Raw genomic sequence first — 27,103 nt, 5'->3', positions numbered from 1 at the left:
TCCAGCCACTTCATCATAGTTCTCAGTCCCATTCCTCACCCTCCCAGCCTTTCCTCTCCATAAGAGGCTTTCCTCGAGAGTCCCTGTAGCCTGTTGCTCAGTAAACAATTTATCATACTCTCTCCTACATCTGCCAAATGCTCAGATAAGATCCTGATTTTTTCACACAGAGTCAAGTCAGTGAAGTACAGTGGATCAGTTTTCCCTGCCATGAACTATACAGGAGACTGAAGGACTGCTGACAGACCAGACACTGTGCAAGCCTTCATTAACTAGTACTTGAGACTGGGTATGCATTCTCACTAATGCTACTAATTTTCAGGTCTGCTTAACTGAGAAGGAAATACCCCAAGTTACACATTACAAAAACTTTAATAAAATACTCATTGGACAGCCCTGGCAAATACCTTGAGAAAATTTTTAACAGTGTAGCATTTACCTTTATGGGACAGTCACTACTGCCACAAATTGTACACCTTTAATGTAAGCTGTGAAACAAAACTCTTTCATTCTCCCCTCTCTCTTGTGCAGAGAATACATAGAATAAACCCTCCTTCTCTGTGGAGTGCTCTTTCCCCTAACATACATGCAAATCTCCAAAAAACAATTTGCATACACCAGTTTCAGTCAACTATTTGACTAGCTGTGTGCACTGGATCTTTACCACATCTTGATACTCTCCCCAACAATAGGATAGCAAAGGCACAATCCAATATTTGACTGAACAGAAACCACAGGTACATCACATAAATGGGAAAACTCCATGCAATAGCTATTTTGTCTTGAACTGTTCACTCACTTATAAGCATTCATCTAGTAACTGCAAGCAGTCATTGCAATTGAGAGCATTAACTATTTAAAGGACAGCTTTCTAACAGCAGAAAGCAATACTGTGGTATCGCTTAAGAACCATCAGGGAATTGAACTGATCCACGTGTATAATTTTTATTTAAATATAAAACAAAGTAAATGGTAAGCAGCTATGGATCCCAGTGGAACAGACAACATGCAAAAACCTGTCTCATATCATAGACAACTTTTGAGCATATTAGTCTAAGAGTTCACATGCCTGTAAGCCTTATCTCCATCTCCAAGACAGCCTAAGAAGTATTTCTGAAAGACATCATACTGCTCAAGAAGAATTAAAGAATCCTTGTAACAGCAAGGATGGATAACTATGTTTCCTGCTTTGAAGTAACTTGGAAAGAAAATCAGAAAATACAGTTCAACACCATACCAAAAAAATCAGACATAATTGCTATTAAAAGCTTGAAAGAAACAAGGTGAATCTTCAGTCTAGGATAAGCTTAAGTGAAATAAGAAAAGTTATGCATTAGCAACCATAAAAATATTCTTTTAAAAAAATGGAACTAAAGACTCAAGAAAGGGGATCTACTGAGACAGCTGACACTATGGTAGGCTGCTAGAAAGGACCAATTAAACAACAGGAGAGTACCCTAGATCCAAACCATTAACCAACACAACGTTCAGGATAGGAAAAAGATCAGGGCTTTGGAAGATGAGTTGGCTGGGTCATGCTTGTTGCCCTTCTCTAAACACATTCAAGCAACTCAACATCTTTCTTAAACTGAGGGGCGCAGAACTTGACACAGTACTTAAGGTGTGGCCTAACCAGAGCTGAGCACAGGGGAAGAATGACTTCCCTAGTCCTGCTGGCCACACTGTTCCCGATACAGGCCAGGATGCCATTGGCTGCCTTGGCCACCTGGGCACACTGCTGGCTCACATTCAGCCTACTGTCATCCAGTACCCCCAGGTCTCCTTCTGCCTGGCTGCTCTCCAGCCACTCTGACCCCAGCCTGTAGCACTGCATGGGGTAGAACCCAGCACTTAGATGTGTTAAATCTCATGCCATTAGACTCCGCCCATCTGTCCAGCCTGTCAAGGTCCCTGCAGAGCTCTCCTACTCTCCAACAGATTGACACTCGCTCCCAACTTGGTGTCATCTGCAAATTACTAATGGTGGACTCAATCCCCTCATTCAGATCATCAATAAAGATACTGAACAGGATTGGGCCAATACTGATCCCTGGGGGACACCACTAGTGACTGGCTGCCAGATGGATGTGGCACCATTCACCACCACTCTCTGGGCTTGGCCCTCCAGCCAGTTCCTAGCCCAGCACAGTGATGCTGTCTAAGCCATGGGCTGATAGCTTGGCCAGGAGTTTGCTGTGGGGGACAGTGTCAAAGGCCTTGCTGAAGTCCAGGTAGACTACATCCACAGCCTTCCCCACATCCGCCAGGTGGGTCACCTGATCATAGAAGGAGATCAGGTCGGTCAGGCAGGACCTGCCCTTCCTAAATCCATGTTGGCCATCCTGTAGCTGCTGTGTGATTGCACTCAAGATGACCTGTTCCATAGTCTTGCCTGGCACTGAGATCAGGCTGACAGGCTTGTAGTTTCCAGGTTCCTCCATCTGGCCCTGCTTGTGGATGGGCATCACACAGGCCAGCTTCCAGTCATCTGGGACCTCTCCAGTGAGCAGCTTAATGAGTGATTCTGCCAGCTCTCTCAGTACCCTAGGATGGATCCCATCCAGTCCCATAGACTTTTGAGGACCCAAGTGACTCAGCAGGTCTCAACTGCTTCCTCCTGGACTACAGGGGGGCAATACTGTTCCCTGACCCCATCTACCAGCTTGGGAGGCCAGTTGTCCTGAAGACAACCTGTTTTACTATTGAAAATTGACCAACGCTGGAGCACGATCAGCACTGAGATTAAAAAATGAGTATTTTCCCAAGAATTCTTCATATCAACAAGACATACCTTAACTACCCATGACATAAGGTGAGAAGTCAAATTTCAAGTCCTTGATACAGAGTACAGGATTTCTTTTTTGGGTTAGCAAGAAGTATTTCAAGATACATCTTCCTCCAGAAGACCTTTTTCAAAGTCCATTTGTAGAGGGCTAGGAAATTTCTGATTTATCTGACATTAAAGCATTATGCAACCTTTAATAACACAGTGCTAATGTTGCAATGATAACCATGAATCCATCAGCACAGATATGAAGATCTGACAATAAAACAGAAAATATGGTGCTATTTTGCCTGGCAACATAACATATGGCTGCATCTCTGTCTGTTGTTACTTCTGGATCCCTGCAATATATAGGGCAATGAAAACACTCCTTTAAAGGCATGTGTGAAAAAGAGATCATTATTTTTAATCTATGTGAGCTTCTGCACAAGATAATCCAGATGTGCTTCCACAGAGCCTGGAAATATTAATTAATGGCACCTTGACAGTTTGGCAAGATGCATAGTAAGTAACTGACATTCTGATTAAACTAGCAGACAGATGCAGCACAGAGCAGTCTAGAATCTCTACTGGTACAAAACACTGAACTCAAATCTAAGTTTTTCTACTCTCTTTTTTAAGTGATTAAGGTTCTTCATATACACATGATATACATCAACAAAATCATTCACTTCAATAGAACGATCTGCTTGAGAAAGCATGTTACTCAGATTAACACTGCCATCCAAGTACACTCAAACACAAGGTGGGATGTAGCAGACCAGGAGGTATTTGGCAACACTCCTCACATGATGAGAAAGTAAACAAGGAGCAGCTGCCTTTTTTTTTTGCCTCACAATTCAAAAAAGTGAAAATAAGAGCCAAGAATGTGAAGAAACCTGCCCCAATTTCGAGGAATGAAGGAGACAACTTGAGTAACTATTACCACAATGGGCCTGAATGAGTGGAATTGCTGATGTCGTCTTCATGTAACTCACGCCTAGAACTGGACAGCAGAGTATCCCAACAGTTTCTCCCCAGGGATTATAAGAAGTGTACATACCCTTTATGACTTTCAAGCTGCAAAAAGAGCATATTCTTCCTGTATTGCCTCTTGCATCACATGGAAAGAAATCTAAAAGAAACTGAATCGGATATCCCTTGATAAATTTCCAAGACTCCATAATTCAAAGTAATCCAAGTGAAGCCAAACACAGCTTCCCAAAAGAGAATGTTGATAGACAGACAACAGAGCTGAACTTGCTGCCACAGGTAAGCCTCCTGGGCTGGAAACTATTTCCTTCTATATTCTTTTTGTGAAAGAACAGTGGTTGAGGGCTTCTAGTGATAATGCCGAGTGTCTGTTTCCCCTAGAGGAACTGCTACATATGTACAAGGAACAGATTATTTCCTGTATGGATTTCAGATGTCTGCATTTGGATTATTTTTAGGACATCTATAGTAATTCATAAGGCTTTGACAATGAAACACTGTGCATTTTAGTAAACAAGGCTCTGAAGCTACTGCTGTGTCAAACTGATCTAGAAAAACCCACAGAGACATTCAAGATGGTCAATTTCCATCCAACAGTACATTTTAGTTTCTTACTGTGCTCCTGAAAAAGCTGCTCTGAGAACTACAGCACTCTCCCAGTTAGAAGAGTTTTCTATTTTAGTTGTAAATAGAAGGTAAATCAAACACCTCTCCTGAAGATCAATAAGGACATTTGTTTTGGGGAACATGGTGATGATTGTCTGGCTTTTGGGTTTGTTTGGGGTGTTTTGAGGCAAAGACTCATCCTTAGATGAAGTATTTGGAGATGGATCATTCATGCTTTTTGGCTACTACTGCGCAACTTGCAACTGAAAACACAAATATTTAAATGCCTAAGAGGAAAAATAAAGTACTTGATAGATTTGCATGACAGATTCAAAACAAGTCCTGACTAATCACTACTGGCAAACACAGAGAAATGCATGATATCCAGTAATTACAAGAATTGTCCTTGCACTCCCAGTCTGGCCTTAGTAGAGTAAAAAGTCACAGTGCCCATAAAGGAAACAGATTAAAGACAATCATGCACTTTCAAGAAAGAGATCTGATGAAAATTCAGTGTGGTATAATTATCATCACAATCCTCACTGGATTCCTACAGTTTGGGCTCAGAATATCATCCCTGGATCATTACATACATCAGACCAATGATATCTGCATGAGAAACTGAAGCATGGAGACCAGAGAACACATCCTAATATTTGGAAACAATCTATAACTGTTTTGGCTGCAAATCTTCTGTTGTGTACTTTTACACATCACAGAGAGAAATCTGCATTTACATTTTAATGAAGGCAGCCTCCACTGTTCTATCAGGTTCAGTAATCTTCAGGTTCAATCTTTTCACTGAGAATGAGCTAAAAGTTTAATGTATCGCCATAGTGAACTGCAACTGCAAATAAAAGCAACACTGAGGCCTGGTGGTGCTTTCTTTTATTCTCTCCTTCCTTCACGAAGGATCCTTTTTCTTGATCTGCTTTCCAGAAAGAGAGGCCTGCTAAGTTTTGTTTTTCTTTGGGTAATGAGCAACAACATTTCTGTCCAATGTAAATGTTTTGGAAGGGCAAAAGACCTGCAGTCCCAATTACCAAGGAGGACAAACAGTCTCCCAAGAGAAGCAGTTTTAATTCCTAAGGACTCTATTTTTAGTTATAGCACCAGAAGTCCCTGAAGCAAAATCCTTTGACCTGTCATTTATGGCAGGGGAGGAATCAGGGACAGAGTTGGTTCTACAGGTCTGAGTGTCCAACTACTGCTATGCTACATTAAAAGAGCTCAAGCCGTACAAAGCAGCCAAACATCAGAAGAACAGTTGAACCCTCTTATCCTCCTCTTCCCAAAGAAGGGCTGAAGAAGGAGAGAACAAGAGCAAACATGGTTGCTAGCAACCCTAACAGACACCATCTGCTGAGATGAGCCAGGTTTCTGAGAGGCATGAAGGTCTGAATCTATGAGGACATTCATTTAAAGTTTCTTCAGCCTAAACTAAGGTTATATTTTTTTTTCCTAGTAATGTAATCATCAGCTACACTGCACAGATAAAATATGGGTAGATTACAAGCAATTCTGTTGTTTCATGTGAGGAGGAGTACAAAACATCTTTTGCAGTCATGCTGTCACAGAGAAGACTGACACTAAATGTCTGAATGACTGAATGCACGCAACAGAAGCAAAGTAATAAGTTATTTTTAAATAGCTACTATTTAAAGGAGAATTAGCATTAGCATTTTGAATACCAAATCTAATCCTTTGCAAGGATTTTATCATGGAAAAGTGAAAAATAATAATTTAGGCTTTGATTTACAGTCCTCCTCTTTTTCTGTTCATGAGAATTAAACATCTCCTACACAGACAACCAATTATAGATGAAGTCCTTGATTTATGCCCTCTTCATCCACAACTTAAATGCAATTCTTATATTCTAGCAAGAGCTTGAAGCAAAAAACCCAAATTACTAATAAAAAAAGCACTTTAGGAGAGAGAACAGTAAAAGAAAAGGAATTATAGAAGCAAAGCGATCTGAATTCCGAACAAAGCAGGAGATACAACACAAGATCCTCATTTTCAATACATGTGATTGACAACAAAAGCAGGTTACAGCTTCTTAATAATGCCACAAAATTTTTATCACCCCAAATACTTAACACTATAAACCTAAACATTATAAACCTTTATACTTTATAAAGTACCAACTTTAACCTTTGAAAGGAAATCAGACATGTTTGTCCTGTTCTTTTCAGTCTGACACTAGTACCGTTGCTGGGTTTCAAGGTGAAAATACACAGTCTAGGTGATGTGTATAATCTCTGTACAAATCCTGACATTACTACACCATGCAGAGGTGGCAAACACCAACCCCTCACTACCACCCCTCAGCAAAACTAGATCTTATTAGCAACACTCAACTGTATAACTGTAAGGAGAAACTGAACATGGAAACATGCAACTAGTAAGAATCACATCTTTCTACTGCATACTAAGTAAGTAACCCCACCAATATTCTGACAAATACCAGAGTTTAAGAACCATTAATGACCCAGGAACACAGCTGTTAATGGTATAGATAGCTTTTTCTACAGAGCCATCTTGTAGATAGTACAAAAACATCAACTGGAAAACATGAAAATGACTTCACAATAATGAAAATGCCTCCACAAAGTCAGCAGACAATCATGCCTTCTTACCATAAGGTCAGGGATATTGTTACTATCACCAGAGAAAGTCAGTATATGCAGCAGCACGAAGAATTGTGCAAATATATATAAAAACGTATCTTCAAATAACTTTATGAAGGGTTCTGACATTAAATAGTTCTGAGCTACAAGACAAATGACACCTTTAAAATATAAGGCTTCTTAACAAACCCAGATCTAGGCTCAATACATAAATTATTATAGTATCACATGTCAATAAGAACTAGAACTACACCTACCCTGCATAACACCCTGCTTCTAATTTTTCAAAGTATCAATGTTACATCATCCACAAGCACACCTGGCAAATTAGAACACAAAAATACGGCCCTGCATATGATAGTTTCCCATCTCCATTTAATCTTTAAATAACCACGCCAATACATTTTACAGAGGAAAAAAAAAAAAAACCCCAAAAAAAAACCCAAAACAGAACAACAAACAAAAAACCCCAACAAACAAAACGAAAAACGCACCAAACCCTCCCCACCAAACAACAAAAACAAACGCCTCAATGCTGCCTACACGAGTATTTCTGCCCACAACACCAGGAACTGTTCAGGCGTGAAGAGTGAGTAGAATTGAAAGAGAGAGAGGAACCTCCCCAGCACCAAGGGCCCGAATGAAGCCCGGCCTCTTCCTCACGAGCCTCCCCATGCGGAAGCCCCTCGCCCGCGACAACACCTGTTTCAGGAAACCCTCCGGCCCGCCTGCCTCCCCCGTGGCTCCGCAGCGCCGTGATCGTGCCCTGCAGTCGCCCCGAGGGCTGCCACGGCACGATCGTCCCACCGCCCGGGCCGCGGCCGAAGGGCCCGGCAGGCCGCGGGGGCCCGGCACTCACCGTTGAGTGCCGACGCCTGCAGCGTGGCCCCCGAGGTACCGTCGATGACTTTGATGGCGCCACGAGCGGTCACGGCCAGGATGGCGTTGAGAGCCGGGTGGTAGCACAGGCTGCAGAGACCGTCGGCGTCGCAGCGCAGGCAGCCGTCCCGCAGCAGCAGCCACTCACAAGAACCCGGCCCAGCCGCCACCGGCCCGGGCCCTGGTCCGGGCCCAGCCGGCGCCGCCACTGCCGAAGAGCAGGAGGCCGCCGCAGCCATCTTCCCGGCCGCTGTCGCCGCCGCCCTCAGCACAAGAGGCCCGAGGGGAGCCACTCACTGACAGTCCCTAGAACCGCCGCCACCAGTCACCATCCGGGTCCGGGAAGAGGGGGAAAGGGAGAGCGCCAGCGTAAGCAGGAAGTGACACAACCGCGCCGGATGCGGAACTGACCGCCGACTGGGGAGGGGAGGGAGGAGCAGTTACTTGTCACGGGGAAGGGGTAAAGAGCGGGGCGGGGCTGCGCCACGCGCGCGTGTCCTCATCTTCCTCTCCTTCCTCGGCCCACAGGAGGGCGCGGCCGCTGTCGGGAGAAAGGCGCACGCGTCCTCTACGGCAGGGGGCGTCGTGCGCTTTTGTGAGGAGGGGGGGTTCGGGGGGGCTTCGCGTGCTGGGCGCACCGTCCCTCAGCCCAGAGGCAGGCGCAGACGCTGCATCTAGGCAAGCCCGGCTGGCCCGCAAGGCAAGCCCGAGCTGCGGCGTGCTAGCGCCGGCCTGCCTGGCCTTTGCCCTGTGTTGGGTTGCGCCAGCAGCAGTGTCGGGCGCCGCGCTCCGGCCCGAGGGCGTCAGGGGCAGACTGGACGCCGTCTTTCCGTGGCTGTTACAGCTGCGGTGTCGTTACCACTTCGGATAAAAACTGGGTCATAAGTGGGCGAGCGCATTTGCCGCTTTCCGCCCGGGAAACTCCAACGGGGAGTTACTTTTAATACTCTGGCTCCGAGGCCGCTTTTCTTGTGCTTGAAGAGTGACTGAGCTCCTATTTAAGTTGGTTCCAGCTTTGGTAGCAAGCCACGAAGTCAAAGCGCGAGTATGCTACAGCTTACTTTCAGGGAAAAAACGGGGTTTGAGAAGGCTGTCCCGGCGGGGAGGAAGGAGTGCTTCTGCCTCTGTTGCCCATCGTGTGTCCCCGTGTAAATACAATGTGGCGGCGGCATCATTGTCCCCCCAACACTACCGACCCACCCCCCCACCCCCCCAAAAAAGGGCAGGCAGGCAGGGTTAAAGTCCTTGTACCCATGAAAGCACTTGTTCTGGGGCAGGATTAACTATGTTTCAAAAATGACAGAAGCATGACGAAGTCACCTCTATTTTGTGGAGATTTTCCGCTTCTCACCTACTGGAACACGATTGCAGCTTGTGTATCTCAGCCTATCTGCGGGCACTGTTCGTTACTTAAGTGATAGGTTCTGCTGAAACATCTGAGAAAGCTTTAAGCTACCAATGGTCTTAAAGAGAATGAGGTTTCAAATAGAACGTGGTTTCCTACAGACAAGTTTTTTAGTAGAAGCCCCCAAAATAGCAGAGGCTACTATGACAGGGAAATTATTTCAGAACCAGCATGGGGGGGGGGGGGGGGGTGGGAAGGAGGAAAAGAAGCCAGACCCACAGGGGTACGTATGCCACTCAGGCTAATCAAATTGCCCTGAGCACAATAAGCAGCTTTTATGCTTGCTTCACCACTTCAAGTGATTCTAGTACTAAAGAGCTGTGACAAAACTTGAAAGCAAGTCTCAGGCTGTATGCTGTTTGCATCAAAACAATGTATGTTATATACTTTCCATGTAGGTATAATTTTTCTGCTAAACAGCATGAGTGACTGATGGAAGATGGAGAAAGACCCATACATGTCTAGCAGCTCTACACAGATCATCTAAAGAGCATGCCTCGTTAGGGTATGATATAGCCCTGCCTCTACCTTAAAATGAGGTGCTGCATCTTGCAAAGGGACCTTTTTGCTGGATGCACGTACAAGTTTCCAATTTGACAGAAAGAAGTAGTGTATACATTACCACAAAAAGTTATAGCCTCCATGATTAAGACTGACAAACAGAAATATAGATGTCCCGATTCAGTAAATATAAATGAGCTTCATACAGTCTATAAACAAGTTTAATTCAAAATTTTTATAAAATACATCTTGTATTTACACATGTACCTCATCTAAAAATACGAATTTGTTGAATGCAGAGTTATTACAAACTGTTAGAACCATCTGCGAGCTGGTTTTACGTATTTCTTGCATGGCATATGCAGAAGGTAACCCTAGAGATGCTAAAATTCAAAGGTGCAAATCTGCATTTGTGTACAAAATATGTACTATGTTAAGTGCATATCTACATTGTATATTACACAGGTACCAAGTCTGTGGAAAGAAACAAAATTGCAACTATAATTTTCACAGAACATTAGCAAAGAGGAAATTAAGATATTTGGATATTAAGTACAACATTACTGCATCTTCTGGATATTGAGTCATTTCAGATGCACAGGACCCATTATGGACATCTAATGAACAGCTATGCAAAGAACTACTAAGTTTAAAGCTCTCTGCCAGCCTAGTAACCTAAATATGTCCTTACCCTTCATGTTTGTGGTGATTTCAGTTAAACATGTTAACATGTTTCACAGTATAGGTTGAGTCTTCTAATACTGGTTGAATATTTCTGTTAAAGAAATATGTCATGAAAAAGAGAGGTAAGACCAGATCATCACAGAAGATTCCAACACTAACATGATGCTTTAAAATATACTGTAACTTGCCTTTTTTTTTTTTGCGGTATGAACGCTCACTTGCAGACAAGAATTAGACTGCTAGTATAACTGGTTTAGTACAACTTTGCACACATTCCACCTGCACTTCTGCAGAAGTCAAAAATTAGGTGAAAAGTTGATCACTCCACCAGTTTTTCTCCTGTAATGCATTACAAGCCAAAGTACTACATTACAATTTACGTATCAACTTTAAGTAGTTCTGTTTAAAACCTACACAAGCATCAGCCAGAAAAGCAGACTGAGTAAGCTGAAGATTTTCGTAGAGTTGGAATTTAAACATACAACTTTCATCAGTAATGAGTGGTAAAATAATTTACCAAAATGGCAAGTTACACAGACTAAAAAGCTGAAAATGTACAGTGCTAATAAGGAAATATGTCCCTTGCTATTACCTTGTCATGGTCCATTTTTATTTGCAGCATTTAAAGCACATGGGAAATGCATTTATTTCTGTTACAACAACAAAAAAAAACCCCAAACAAACCACAACCCAAGACCCAGTAGAACAAGTTAAGATTGATTTGGCAATACTAAATACTGAAGATTGCAAATGTCTAAGTTAGTACCATGCAAAGTGAACTTCAGTGGACTTCCCTTGTGAAGAAACGTTACAGTAAGCAGTCAACACAGTACACAGGAAATATTTAACATGTCATCATGTTATTACATAATTGTTGGATAGTCAAAATTGGCAAGGCTGTAATTGTTACTAAGGCTGCAATTCTGCCTTATTTAGTAGAGGGAGAATCTGTCCTTACAAATATTTTTTATTTCTCCTCACAAGGGATTAATAATACTGGAGAAAACAAACAGATGCATGTTAAATACCACACTATCAAAAGTAAGACAGAGCAAGATGTTGCAAAACAGTTAGGGAAACCATTTTTATTGTCATCATAAAATAACATTGTTTAAGGATCACACAAATTTGATAGATCATCTTTTTCCCTCCGACATTAAGCCAGCACTACAGCTGAGAAAGGTGTTGAGCCATTTCTCTGTAAATTTATACTTTTAAGTAAAATAATTTTATTCTTATTATATGCATTCTTATTATGTCACACAGTAAGTATCTCGCCCCTTTGGTCAGAGATATAGTAAATTAAGACTTCAAATACTTGTATCTTCCATTTTAAAAAACCCAATATACATCCTTAACCAAGGAGTATTTATTCTACACACAAGCCATAGATACAAAATACACAGTATATACATGTGTTGAAAACAAATTGGAATTTATAAAAACTCAATAGCCAAATCAAGGTAATTGAGGCACTAAATTAAAAGTAGTATCTTCCTGTCTTGATTATACAGACTATTCTGTGAACAATCAGGACTGTTCCATAAATATATATTATCTACAGAATTTGCCATGTCAAAAAAAGCCAGCTCTGTTTAAGCTGAAAAGAAAAATTGCACTTGGAGATTGTTATAATTTACTTCTCATTTTTCACCTCAAATATGGTAATCTGGTCCTAGTGCTTTTGGCACAGGTATTGAGCTGTGGTTTTGCTATACTTCCTTATAAAACACAATGTTCTTTTATTTTGTTAATTAAAATCTGAAGAGTCTTAAACAAACCTAGAACTTTGATACAAATCTATATAGCTACAATTGCTTCATTAAATAATATACACAAATACACTCTTCGATCTCAAAACATCTCGACAACTGGATACAAAACAGTCACTTGTATTATCTCCAGCCCCCTTAATCTTATGCATCTTAAGTCTGCAAGTTAATGTAATATGGTTTCTGGCCACATCTTGCACTAGATCACACCCCAGTGTACAAGGACAGAAAATAAATGTATAATAAAAAGATTGGATAAATTAGAAGGGGTTTCTTGGTCTTGAATTCTTCTCCAACTAGTAATGATGCAGCACTGTATGCAGCCCAAAAGACTCCGAACAACTGAAAGAGAAGATGAATAATCTTAGGTGACACCACAAGAAAACCACTCAAAATACCAAGATAAATATCTCTGAACATGATTAAAAATAAATCCCCTAAAAAGAATTTTTGGTGGAAGAACTACACACACACAAAGAATATACTATGCATTTTCATTTTAGTTCAGAGAAATTTTTAAGAAACATGCACACGGTTTGCATTTGAGATATTTTTACAGAATTGAGTAGCTAAGGATCTATAGTAAATTTTCTCTAATGTAAGCCACAGAGATACCATAAAGCAAGCCATAATCTTACACACACTGGTAATTTAAAACTTCACTGGACTAACAATTTTTGTCTCTACCTTGACTGCCCCAACTACTGACCACCTCCTTTTCTTTAAGCAAAAGTTACTACACTTGACTCTTCTTCCTACAATATATCAGAGAGTTAAATTACCATTTTTTTTCCCCCCCCAAGAGTCATGTGGCTCATAAGCTTTTCTTTAAATATGGTGCCCTCACCACAGAGTAACATTCCTACTCTTTTAAGGTGCAGTGAGAAGCCTGCCAAAACACAATCTGCATCAAAGCCTGTATTAGAATCATAGAATTGTTAGGGTTAGAAGGGACCTCAAGGATCATCTAGTTCCAACCCCCCTGCCATGGGCAGGGACCCCTCACACTAGATCAGGTTGCTCAGAGCCACATCCCACTTGGCCTTAAAAACCTCCAGGGATGGGGCTTCTACCACCTCACTGCGCAACTTTGTTCCAGTGTCTCACCACCCTCATGGTGAAGAATTTCTTCCTAACATCCACTCTGAATCTACCCATTTCTATTTTTTTTTTTTTTCCCATTCCCCCTAGTCCTATCATTACCTGGCACCCTAGTAAGTCCCTCACCCATCTTTTTTGAAGGCCCCCTTAAGATACTGGAAGGCCACAATAAGGTCTCAGATCCTCTCTCTTCCGCAGACTTAATAGCCCCAACTCTTTCAGTCTGTCCTCACAGGAGAGGTGCTCCAGCCCTCTAATCATCCTTGTGACCCTTCTCTGGACACGCTGCAGCACATCCATATCCTTCTTATAATAGGGGTTAGGAAATAACCAGTTGAAAAGATTGGTAGACAGCAATATTACTTATAGATACCCACTATGTTCTATGCAGTTCGCATGCATACTTTAAAAAAGAATAAAAGTCTCAAGGTCAGTGAACTTGACTCAAACCTCCAACTAACAAGGGTATAGCAAAAACCAATCAGATATTGTTATCCTTTAGCAATACCTGAAACATTAATAAATAAAATAAAATTTTAAAAAAAACCACAAAATGAAAAATACTTAAAATTTAGTGGCATGCACAACCACTACTCTTCTGCAAAACACAAGACCAAAGAGGGCTGACCTAATAGGCTTCCAGCAAAGAACTTTACACAGCTCTGTCATCTTCTGTCAGAAACTGAAGCCACATAGCACTGCATCCCACTCAACTGCCGTTGTAAAAAACCAACCCAAACACAAAAACAAAACAAAGAAAAAATCTACAAACAAAACCCACCACCATAACTGAAAAAAACCAAACACTGCAGCAATTAAGGTGCATTACTTTAGTAGTTCACTTTGCTGATTGCAACTAGGAAAAACTGACCGAAATGTCACTATTCTACTTCAGGACTGTGAAATATATTTCCTCAAGAACAGAGCTCTCAAGTCATAAGTAGCAGCATTTGGCATAGCCTAAGCAGTTTTGGCCATATGAACCTTGTCCTGCATTTTCATACAAATGATGCAAAGGTAAGAACATTGCTCAGATTCACTCTGATGCTAACATAAGGCTCCTAGTAGTAACCAAGTAAGAGACATTTCATTAACATCTATTTTCAAGTTGCATATTAGTTAACTGGAAAGTTAATGTTTACCAACGTGCTAAACAGACAGAAACCTATCAAATCAATAGAACAAGAACTCAAAAAGCATACAGCTCAGCTAGTAACAATCTTCTCAGCAAACCTTCCCAAAAATTCAGTAATAATTTCAAAGGTTACCTAAAAGGGTTTCAAGTAGTACTGGAAGCATTCTAGAACATTATGTAGTTTTGGGATTTGTCAAGGACATTGCTAGTTTCATAAAAGGCATCTAACAGCAGGTGGCATCAGGCAAGATATTCTTGCTGTGTTTTACATACCACATCTGCAAAAATCAGAACAATGCTCACCTTCTCTGCAAAGGGTGTTGAAAGCTCTGTACTGCTACCATTATGGGAAGGTCTCAGAACAGCGACTAATGTCATATTCATGCTGCAGGAACTAAAAATAAACTGCACCATGGGGGATGGGATAGAACACCTCCTTTGCAGATTCTTCCTTTTGAGGTTTATTTATTCTCAAAATGATAATCCTGTCTATTTTTAATGCAACTAATATAGTACATCAAAATACTTAAACAGAAGCTAACCTGATAACAAGCGTTGTTATAGCAACAGCAACCTATAATCCCCAAGCACTCAAAAGAAACACTTGAAACAGAATTTGCTTAGCAGTCATGTCCACCATGCTAGATGAAAGGATCAGAGAGCATGTGTAGTTCTAAATATCATAGAATTGTTTCAGCTAGAAAAGAACTCAAAGATTGAGTCCAACCATTGACCTAACACCACCATGGCCATTAAATCAGATTCTGACATTATGATGTTGTCCTGAACAAAACTTAAGTGTTAGGAGAGTGACATAAAAATAACAGTAAAGAGCTTGCACGATTATACTGAACTTACTTTTATTAGGGTAGAAACAACTTCAAATGATCCAACCACCAAAAGTACAGGTGCTATAACAATGAGGGGAAGTAGGGAATATCCTATCACACCAAGAACTTGGCCATAAGCAACCTGAAATTTTCAAGCACATAGAAACAAGCTTCAAGTACTCAATCTTTGTCACCAAATACAATCTGATCTTGTTACAACAGTATAAACAGTGATAATAATGTGAAGTATTAATGACATTTCAGGTAGGGAAGCTTGCTAGTTTCTGTATGCTACCCTCTAGAATTTTGTCATTAACCATTCAGTTCTCTTAGAAATAGGCTCTTTTTTAAAAACACTGAATTACTTTGTCATTTCCAATGGAGGTATTCACACAGATTAAAGTATGTAATTTCACCCACCCCTCACATTTTCATGTTCCGCCTTAAGTGGTTCAATGGCCACGCTCCACAGAGCATACATATGACACTCAGGAGCACAAAACTGCAACAGACCTTTCAGTCATCAGCTGCAGTCCTGGCTGTCACAAGCAGCAAAAATACTATTCTCTGTATTAACATACTCATATCCATTCATATATAAATACGTAACATACATGAATGCTTTTGGTATCAGTGGAAGACCGAGAACTCGATCCCTCTAAGCACAGAAATCTTTTGATTTCCAGTTTAAGTTTATTATGACTTAGACAGATGTGTTCAAATATTTCCATAACTCTTTTTCACACTGACATCAGATTTTCCCTTACTACAGTTTAAAAATATTCCTAGCCCCAGTTACACTGTTTGAATTTAATAGGAAAATTAATGGTGAGACAAGGGACCATCTTGAAAGCAATCTCATGACCACTGATCCTTCACAGTAAACCGCACAGACCTATACTCTCTCCCCAGTTATACATTCTGATAATTTCACATTTTGAGCCACAAAACAGATTGATACAGAAGCATCCCAACGACACTGGCATGCAGTTCTATGCAATCACAGTTATAAAAGCTGCTTCTTTCAAAACAGTGTTCATGGAAGGCAACTCTGGCAATTATGATTGAAGGGAAAATCTAAACAAAAAGAAAGTAAATGTAGGAAGTCTGCAACTAGTTCATTAATGCAAGATGCACAGTGAAAATACAAAAATCAGCTATCACTGAATATTTAATTCTCCACAACACAGTTCAATGCATTTTATGCTGCTGATCCTACCCTGCTGATTGTTCTGCTGTAGTTGTCTGTAGGCCTTGCTGCAAGTAGTTTTTCCTTTACACCTCAATCACTTAGTAACTCACTTTGTAAACAGCTCAAAGTTATTCCATCCCTACTGGTAAAAATAGCTGAAGGGAGGGGTGTAGGCCAGATGTTCGACTGGCTTTGAAGCTGAAGAATATGTGCTGTCATCCTTTAATGCATTTGAAATGCATCAGGACAAGAATGAAAACTAGTAACTAGTAGGTGCTCTAGCCAGAATTACATTATTCAACTGCTGGTAGCCCCATTTATAAAAGAGTTTAAATAATCAATTCAAAGGAGAAAAAAGGTCCCATTTATCTTAGTGATGAAAAAATTGAGAGCACTTGTCCCTCAAGGATGGACTTCAGTTCAGGATCACAGGCAGCTGATACAGTTTCTGGGATTCACAGTATAAATATCCATTTTGTTCTATCACATCCAGCATGCTATCCATCATACAAAGATTAGCTGACCATCTCTGTATTTCCCATTTTGGAGGCCATAGATGTTATACTTACCAACCACATCCATTCTTAGTTGGCTAAAAGGTCCAAAGCCAAGCGCTAAGAAAACCTAACTAGTACCGAAAAACTTAGACAACAGACTTTACGTTACCTCCCTATATGTCCTTTTAACATAGAGGTACTTACTTCTCCTCCAAGAACCCTGGCCAGTAAAAAAATTGTCAAGGATCCAAATATCCAAATAGTTATAATCCAAGAAACGACCTTAGGAGATAAAGAACAGTTCATTTAATCATTTTCATTGCAAGAAAGAAAAACTCATTTATGTTAATAATTTTCACTGCAAAGCTTTTATTATCCAAAACTGAATTCTGAACTGCAGCAAGAATAGATTTACTTAGTACCACAATGCAACTTCAAAACAAAATTCAAAAGTCAGGTTTACAGAAACTCATTAATTGTATATTTGGTGAACATGGAATACACATGCAATGTGTTTTGCATGTATTACAATACCACAGCAAAGTAGAAAGAGTTTAGTTAAAACTAGAGCTAAGACCACCTTAGCTAAATGTCTTCACATCCTGCTCATTACAAAATGTGGGCTCAGTCATTTTCAAAGGTCAGTCCAACCAACACAAGGTGCTGGAATTCTATTTCTTTAAAGATGCCCCTTTATTCTTTACTAAAGCTGAGAATGCTCAGAATGCGACATAGGACATTAACTCCCAGTAGAACTTGCTGATGAATGCACCTTAATACACAACTCCAAAGTCCTGGGACAAAGTTTGTCATTTTTTATTGCTTCTTTCATTGCTCTGCTCTTAAGATTTCTTGAAGAAGAATCATTAGAAATGAAGCTCTCCCTTTTGAAATACGTGTTTGGTAGGAAACAATGCTATCAGTCCAATTGCTGTATTTCCAAATGTACAATGTCTGAACTTAATTTAGTACATAATATTTTGCTTAATTAAAAGTTCCAGATTCCCAGAAGAATCAAATAGTGGAGAACCAGATAAAAATCACATCACTACTTAAAAAAAAATGCAATCACTTTATGACATTTGAAAATGGCACGTGCCTGCCTTTTACATCCTTCTTTCCTTCACTGTCTAAAAGAGGAGGACCAAATTAAAGTCTAAGAATAGGAATGCTCATTTCTCTCCACCTTACAGCCTGCCATTCAGTTTATCCAATCTATCTACTGTCAGTCACCCTGCTGCTAGCTACTAGCTTTCCCCCCTGCACACACAGAGTACTCTTATATTGGCATGGTAAATCCACCATTTCCAAGAAACACAAGACCTACTGTTCATGTACAGTACAAACTACAGAAGGTCATTTTTCTTTCCCTGAGAGACAGGTAAGTAGCCCACCCAGGTGACTTGAATAAAAGAGTGGTTTAGTCTACTCAAGTCAAGCCTCATAAAAAACAAAATAGAGTGAATTCTCATTCAGCATTTTGTACACCATATGGAAGCCAGAGGTCACAAAGGGAATGTTTTTATCTCACCATTCACAAAAACCCTTTGCATAAGCACATTCTGCTACTTCAGGTATGGCTTACTGCTATGTGACATTGTATTTAAAACAAATCCAATTACACACAAAGATTTCTGAAACAGCATCACATAGGCTCAGATTGGAGTTGTGACTACAAGTGATACCACTACTCCATTTCAATCTAAATGTTTAAAAAACCAAACAAAAACGGTGTTTATGGAGGCAAATTAAATCTGCACAATGCCCCTGAACAGCTATTTACCCTGGAATTAAAAAAAGAATTATGGAAAAAGTCAGTTGACTAGAGTCTGTTTGATTGCAATTCAGCAGGGAGGACAATATAGCAAATGGCACTAATGAAGAATAAATATATCGGGTAATATCAGTGATATGGTCTGAATTTTAAAAGTAGCTTTATTTGTCAGGAAATTAAAGTTCATGGCATCCAAACAACTGTTCTTCAGTAATATTTTTTTTTAGTAATCAAAAGCATGTTGACTAAAGGTCATAATTTAAATGAAAAGATGCACCAATATATCTTATAAACTCATTAGTATCAATCTGTTTCCTTTAGAAACCACATCTTTCCTTTGTTTGTTTCCTTTGTCACAAATGTGACATTTTTTCATAATTAACTTCTGTGAGCCACAGAATAAATTTCTTCTTCCTGTCTTGCTACATATTAACTTGAGAAACTACATTTGAAATGCACCCCATTAATACGTGAAGAAGAATCTATTCAAAAATACAAATTGCCTAGCAATCAGGTCCCCAGATTTAGTTTAGATTTAATTTTAGGTAGAAGACTTTTACCCACCTTAAATTGTCCATATAATGAAATCATTGAGAAGAAGAGGACAACAGCCAGAGGACCCCAAAAGTCTGGATTGTCTCTTACTACCTGCCTATTAAACCCAAGAGATGGCATAGGCATCAACACACATCGAATTTTGTAGTAAATATCCTTCAGATCAATGTCAAGCTCCTCTCTGGAATTACAAAGCAAGAAAGCATTACTATACACCACAGGAATGAAACAGAGCATGAAAATAGTAAGTAGGGCAGCAAACAGTAGGTTTATAGAGCAAGTCTCCTGTCATACATTAAAGCCATGACAAGCACAAGGAACAGTCCATCCAGAGCAACACTGTTATCTTCATCCTACATTCAGTAATTGGTCTGATTGATTTTTGAATAGTTAAGCATGTCTAACTATTACATGACTAAGAATAGAAAACACACAAAACATACCCTAACAGTCTATACTAAGACACTAGATCTATTTTCTGACATGCAGGAACAAAACATTCACACCATTGTAACTCCTTAGAAGTCAAAGACACGCATACACAAAAGCAGGATATCTGTGTATTTCTGTGCTGAGAAGTTTGCCATGACTGCACTTACTACAGAAACATTTTGTTTCAAACTCTATGAGAACAAATACCTTTACATTTACTAATCCTAAATCATTGAAAATACATTTTTTGGTAAATAAAATGGGCTTGGCCTCACTTCAACAACAGTAGTTTTCAGCCAACCAGTTTATGCCAATTTTTTAATTACTGCTGACTTGTTTGCAATATGGGTAAAAATAAATAAAAATAATTGAACTAGCAATGCATTCTGTCAACAGATTTTCCTGTTCTCTAGTTGACTTTTCTGCTCCTTGCTACAAGCAATCTGTAAGCAGCTACAATGTGACAAGAAGACTCTTCCGCACAGGAGGCTTAACATCTTGTGCTGGTTGTCCCAGCATACTGGGAAATAATTGGCAATTTGGCTTGAAGTTTGTGTGTGGAACCTCAAGACAGAGCTGTACATTAGTATCTTATGCAGTCATAGCCAAGGAGCTCCTAAGTGTTGCAAGAGACATCCAGCAGATATCCCTTTGCTCTGCATTTAAGAGCACAGTGGAGAAAAATGTAGATTTGTACCCTAAGTCCATTTAAGAAAGTTTTGTACAAGGCTATGATTTCCTCAGAAATACTGAAGCAAGAAATAAATGCAAAGACATATTTCATCACAATTTGTCTTTAAAATAAATAAGCTCACTGAGCGAGACTTGGACAGACTGGAGAGCTGGGCCAAGAAGAACCTAATGAAGTTTAACAAGGGCAAGTGCAGAGTCCTGCATCTAGGGAGGAAAAATAAACTGCACCAGTACAGGTTAGAGGGTGATCTGCTGAAGAACAGCCCTGTGGAGAACAATCTGGGAGTCCTGGTGGACAAGAAGTTATATATAGGTCAGCAATGTGCCCTTGTGGCCAAGAGGATCCTGGCGTGCATTAAGTGGAGTGGGTCCAGCAGATTGAGGGAGGTTCTCCTCCCTCTCTATCCTGCTCTAGTGAAACCTCACCTGGAATACTGCATCCAGTTCTGGACTCCTCAGTTCAAGAGGGACAGGGATCTAGGGGAGAGAGTCCAGCAGAGGGCTACAAAGATGACTAAGGGACTGGAGCATGTGCCCTGAGGAGAGGCTGAGAGACCTGGGGCTCTTTAGTCTGGAGAAGAGAAGACTGAGAGGGGATTTGATAAGTGTTTATAAATATCTCGGAGCTAGGTATGAAGGAGGAGGGGATAGGCTCTTCTCAGTTATCTAACAACTCTGTGATAAGACAAGGGAAAATGGATATAAACTACAGCACAGGAAGTTCCACCTCAACCTGAGAAGGAACTTCTTCACTGTGAGGGTCACAGAGCACTGGAACAAGCCCCCCAAAGAGGCTGTGGAGTCTCCTACTCTGGACACTTTCAAGACCTATCTGGCTGCATTCCTGTGCAACCTGCACTAGATTCTATGGTCCTGCTCTGGCAGAGGGGTTGGATTCAATGATCTCAGATACCACGTTAGGAGCAGGTGTTGATCTGTTAGAGGGTAGGAGGGCTGGAGACTGGTTTTCTAATTCTAGTAGGATTCAGGTTATAAGGCTTTATTAGAACACATGTTCTGGGAGTAAACAGAAATGCATTAAAAGGGGTACATGAAAGTCAGATTAAGGTTGTCACTGTTAGGATGATTATATTCATCCTGTTTGCCACAAACTCATCATATCCCTGGCCTGTTCTCCTGACCTCCAGCAATCAGCAGCTCTCTTTAAATCAAACTTAAGTTTTGTAGTATAAAAGGTTACACAACAGAGGGAATTCCTAAGTTGTCACCTCAGTACACCATCCTGTTCCTTAACTAAAAGACGCTTACAGAACAGACTTTTATCACACAATTAGCTCCTTCTGCACACCTTAAAGTACTTTCCAAGTCACAGTATCATTATTAATCTTTCCAGACATCTGTTCTCTCCCAACATGCTCATTCAAGTTCTTCAGAGTACTTTCTTGCTTACTTAATGTTTTTAAGTGTTGTTATTTTTAATTTGAACAGGAAAACACTGGGAATAAAGTTCCTGAGACCCAGCCTCACAGTAACTCAGTGTAGTAACCTTAAGATACAAACCTCCTTTAGCCAAACATTTCTGTGAATAGAACAAGGGCTGCAGAGATTTTTCAGTTTTAACAACATTTTGGTCTTTGAACACTTAACACCCTTTTAATCTAGGTTTGTAATATACAATACTATCCAAGATTAAAGTTTGTGCCACCTTGCTTCTAGTATTCCTGTTGCAATAAGTGTGATTCACTATTTGAGTAACTGACAGCATTTGCTTAGATCTGCTTCACGTGAATCTTTCCCCAGAATTGTCTTCACCTTTGATTCTTTAACAGCATTAAGAAACTTGCAACGTCAGCACAAGAGATAAAGAGCACGCCCTAATAATTTAAGCCATTTTCCAACCATTACAACATTTAAGAGCAGGAAAGTCATAAAACTTTTATATTTATACAGATTAATACAATTGGTTTTTACTTTCTCCTTCCTTCCTCCACCAAAATGATAAACAATGTTTTCATTCCTATACCAGAAAACACTCACTGATGAAATGATTTGGTGGGACAATTTGAAAGGCACAAGATTTTTGGTTTTCCTACACAGATAATAAAGATAGATACCCAAAAGTAATTATAACATACAGGAGTGGTTTGTTATCTTCTGGGTCATCATCTTCCACTTCCAGAAGCCAGCCATATCCTCTCTGTCTTAGGAATGTAGTTGCAGTAGATTCTTTGATGAATTCTCCTCCAAGATTTAGCTTAACATCTGGAGTTGTTATAGAGCCACTAAGATCTTAAAGAAAAAGGGAGAGAAATATACATCTTTCTATGTCTTGCCAAAAGCCATGTGATTTCAAAAGTACTGGAAAATAAGTAACAGATATATAAAGCCAAATGTCCTGATCATCACCATAATTATACAATAACATTTTAACAGATTATGTAACTTGAAAAGATACTTCTGTCTTTAATGCAACAGTAGCAATATTAGTTTTGGTCTCAAATTACCAAGTTTTAGCTTCTGGACAAAACTCTCGTTTTGGTAACACAACACAATGGCTAACAGAAAGGCTTCAATTTCTACTTTAAGCATTTAAAAGCATGAAAGGAGAACTAGTTCCATCATACTGTAAGTTGTGATTAGTTTACCATTTTTTTGCTGACTATACTACATTTCTCTTCTAGTCCACCTCTGCACAGTGGCATTGCTTCAGCCAAAACCATTCTCTGCTTTTATGTCAAATGTTTCATGACAGGAAAACATTAGGGGATGTTTTAATTCATTGCCCAACTTTAATACAGGTTAAAATGTTAGGAACATAATACAATCACAGGTCCTTTGAGTCCAATCAACACAAAGAGATACCAAGGACTTCTCTTCAATGTACTATCATCTTGTTCTGTGATAGGACTAAACAAAACAAAGAACAACTTACATACATTTGGGCTGTGTCAAAATCACCGACAAATATTAGTTGCATTATCTCATTGTATTCAGCTATATACAGATGAAAAATACAAAATAGTAAGTGAAAATAAACATAGCAATTTCAAGAAAGGGAAAAAAAACAGAAGAGGGGAATAATTATTCCTTTAGGAAATCAATTTCCATTATTTGCCAAAAAAGAAAAATCCAAACAGAAACACGTCAATTTTTTGCACAAGGCTTATGGCAAATATATTGAGAAGACTCTTTCCTCAAAACACTTTTTCACTTCAAAGGAAATCCATCATTTCCATTGTTGTGTTTGGTTTTGTTTTGGTTTTTTTCCCCACACAAAAACGCTCATAGGCACAAATTTCTCAAAACACCTAGCTATAGCACATACTGAAACGTTTCTGAAACACATATTCAGGAGGTAAGACATATTTGTAGATTACATTTGCAACATCTTCTATCAAAATGCAGCATATTTTTATAGGAACAAAACTAGTACAGTGCCAGATCTTGCAGAGTCTTCAGCCAGCACATCTGAAGTGTTCACTGACCACTCAGTCTCTTCCTAATCACCTTGCTAGGCCACTTAAGATTAAATTTAAGCTCTCCCATAAATGGTTTTCAGCTGTTTCATAATCATGAGGGTTAATGATCCATTGCTTTGATTCTTGGAACATCACCTGAGCAGGATGCTTGTAAAGATCACTGCAATTTGAAGGAATTTCTCTTTGCTCCTATCAGTATGGGTACAGACAAAATATTTTCACAAGACACAAGCAGTAAATCCATTTTGCAAGACCTCTAAAGCTACAGACATCAAGGAAAACAAATCCACCACTTCCTCTTCTATAGTCTGCGCTGAATGGTTAGCACCAGATCAACAGAGTGCTGAGGAATCTGACAAGAAATTGATTCTGATGCTTGCTTCTGAGAGTTGGGGTGCCTTCACTGCTCCTGTCTTAGGCAAGAACATCAGAGAAGCGAACCCAAGATATCTCACATGCCTCATTTCAACCAGTCATTGTGGGAACACAGCTTTCAAGACAGCCTTTTACTCTCAATTTTAAGCAAGCAGTGCAAGAAAAAAAAAAACAAACAAGGAAAAAAACCACCACAACAAAGCAACCACCAAATGATCTGTTCTTTGTACCTTATCTGTCCACTTCACTGAAAACACCTGTTTCCAGCGTTCTTTCCCACAAACGGTTCCTACCTTTCATGGAAATAAGATTAGAAGATGAAACATCTCATGCTGCTGTTTTTCATATGGATTAGATTTGAGAAGCAAACAAAGTAGAGTGCAATGTATAGTATTTTCATTTAGAAATATCAAGCTGTTTAACTTTGCTTATGTTTTTCTTTGTCAGAGTAGTAGGTCTATGCAGAATCTTGCCTGTGTTCATAAAACACACAGCCAAGTGCAATTCAGTATCCCACTGGAAAAGTGGCTGTATTGGATTGGGTTTTGCATTGCTCAGTAAGTACTTCAGTGGGAATCCAGGATGCATCAATTCTTTTTCAGGCTGAGATGATGAAAAACAGTAACAACCACCACCTACACCACAAACAAATCAAATACCAAACACACTCACTCAGACACAAACAGCAACAAAAAAAAGCCACCACCAATACCCGTTGATTAGCGTTCTTTGTCAGGACTGCAAAATTTACCAAAAAACAGGTATTCTACAGTAGCTTTTCCACTTCAGTAATTCTTGTCCAGGGTGGGGCACCAGATTCGGGATTTAAATGATTCCCCACCCTATGCACAATTACAACAGTAACTAAATACGCATATAAAATACAACGTCAGTTGTTTAAAGGAGCTCAAAAGATAACTTGTCATCAAAATAACTTGTCACAAGCCTGGCTCTTGTATGTTTTTTTTCACAGTCTGAAGGCAGGTTTTCATTTCATGCTGGCACACCGGAGTTACTTGTGCAGCAGCTAAGCAGCAGGCCACACTTCACCCTGACTACACAGGCGGCTTTTTTTAACCCTCTCATTACTGTACTGAAATAGGACACGGCACAGAATTACAACTAACGTGAACATATGGTACAATCTTCCAAGAGGAAAAAAAAAATCTGCTTCCAGCAACGTGGGAAAGAGGAGTGGTCTATGACAGCGCTTGTCAAAGTTATGGCAGGCAAGACCTCCATAATGGCTTTAGGAGAACCTGCGAAACGAAACACCACGGCCGGCCCTGCCACGCCGCTGTCGTACGCATCTTCTCTAACCCGCGTCAAGTAACGCTCCCAGCACCCTGCTGCAGCGAAGCACCGGCTGCGCGGCCCGAGGGTAGAGGCTGTCGCAGCCATCCTGCTCCGCCTCCAGCCACGCCACCAACCTCAGGGGCGGCAGGCGGAGAGCAAGGAAGGCACTTTTTATCTCAATGGCACAGAAACTGGCCGCTACCCCGGAGTCCGGCCGAGCCCGTCTCTCGGGAAGCACGAGCGGCCCCAGCCACGGCACCGCGCTCACCTTCGGCGTCTGCCGAGGAGACAAAGGTGAAGTCCCCGTTGCTCGGCGCATAGAGCGGCGGCTGCTGAGGGCCCGGGGGCTGCATTTCCCCCCCCTCCGCGGGGACCGAAGGGCCGGTGACGGCAGCGAAAAGCCAGCAGGCACCAGGGCCTTGAGCCTCCTCAGATGCTTCCTCTAACAGCAGCCAGCACCCAAAACCCACAGCGCAGTCGCCTCACGGGGCAACAACAAACGACACAGTCTCTCCGATTGGCTGCTTGCAAAGCGGACCGTGATTGGCTTTCACAGGGCCTATGCTTGCTGACTCCCCTGCTCTGGCCCTGGGAGTGAGATCACTGCCACTCCAGTGTAAAGTTCCTCCTGATTGGAAGAGCGTGACCCTACCGGTGGGAGGAGCAAGGGCTCAGGGCGTTGCGAGGCGCTGTAGCTGTTACGCTACCCTTCTGAGCTGTGGAGTTGTTATTCGGCTCCTGAGTCGTCAGCCGGCCAGTGGCAGCCGCCTCCTGGGCGGCTTCCTTCCTTTCGCTCACCCTCCTTCAAGGGTTTGCCCCCGGTGCCGTAATTGTGCGTTCTCAGGGCCGCTCGCAGGGATGGAGCAGATACGCAGGGCCAAAGTATTCCTTCAGCACGTTTTTATGAAAGTCTGTCTGGCAAGACCCTACAAATGATAAAAACCAGCTCCTTGTAGCAGAGCTTCTGGAAGACTGCCCGGGTCTCTCCAGTGGACTGTTGGCTGCTTCCATAGAGGAGCTCCAGCCATAAAGATGGGTGATGTTAAGACATGAGGCCAGATGTTTTAGCCCAGTTTAACCTTCCAGAACTGTTCTGACGGCTGACAGCAAAAAATTGTTCTCTGCACCCTGGGACAACTGCTTGCAACAGTTTTTCTTCAAGTGGTTCATCCACGTGGGAAATGCCATCTGCCTATTACCGTATTTAATTTTTAATGGTCCGAGTTTAGCACATATTTAGGGCTAAATTACAGCATTTTCTCTCTCATCCAATGACCATCTTAGAATAGGGATCAGGAAGAGAAGAGCCCTGGGGGTTTGGGGTGTACCCTCAGGTGGGGAGAAGGGAAGTGCTGGGAGGCCTTTGGGTGTGCTGTAAGCAGCTCTCTGTGCTTTAGGGATCTTTTGTCACTATACTTTATGGCTTCTGTAAAACACTGCTTCTCCATTTAAACATTCCATCACTTTTGCCATCCATTTATGTGAGTGTCATTCTTTTGTCCCTCTCAGGGGCAAGAGAGGGTCTGTCTGGCCTCAAATCAGGACAAGA

At 40.9% G+C, this 27,103-nt stretch overlaps 2 protein-coding genes across 3 annotated transcripts in view; both read right to left on the bottom strand.

Moving 5' to 3' along the window:
- BIRC6 (baculoviral IAP repeat containing 6) overlaps positions 1 to 8,248 on the bottom strand; it is a 179,905-nt gene extending 171,657 nt beyond the window's left edge. For both annotated transcript variants that reach the window (XM_054162362.1, XM_054162363.1), the window contains exon 1: positions 7,853 to 8,248. In XM_054162362.1, coding sequence (XP_054018337.1) covers positions 7,853 to 8,111 — 259 coding nt within the window. In that variant the 5' untranslated portion in view covers positions 8,112 to 8,248. The remainder of the gene's footprint in view (positions 1 to 7,852) is intronic.
- A 3,361-nt stretch (positions 8,249 to 11,609) lies between these two features.
- YIPF4 (Yip1 domain family member 4) lies at positions 11,610 to 26,042 on the bottom strand. The gene is made up of 6 exons (XM_009911708.2): positions 25,823 to 26,042; positions 22,540 to 22,693; positions 19,328 to 19,499; positions 17,194 to 17,271; positions 15,329 to 15,442; positions 11,610 to 12,576 (listed from the first exon to the last, which is right to left on the bottom strand). The coding sequence occupies exons 1-6, from the start codon at positions 25,905 to 25,907 to the stop codon at positions 12,439 to 12,441; spliced, it is 741 nt and encodes a 246-aa protein (XP_009910010.1). The 5' UTR covers positions 25,908 to 26,042; the 3' UTR covers positions 11,610 to 12,438.
- Between the last annotated feature and the right edge of the window lie 1,061 nt (positions 26,043 to 27,103).

This window comes from Dryobates pubescens, chromosome 6 (genome assembly GCF_014839835.1).
Source record: "Dryobates pubescens isolate bDryPub1 chromosome 6, bDryPub1.pri, whole genome shotgun sequence".
Lineage (NCBI taxonomy): Eukaryota > Metazoa > Chordata > Aves > Piciformes > Picidae > Dryobates > Dryobates pubescens.
The sequence above is the reverse complement of the archived record's forward strand: the minus strand, read 5'-3'. Positions and strand labels throughout refer to the sequence as shown.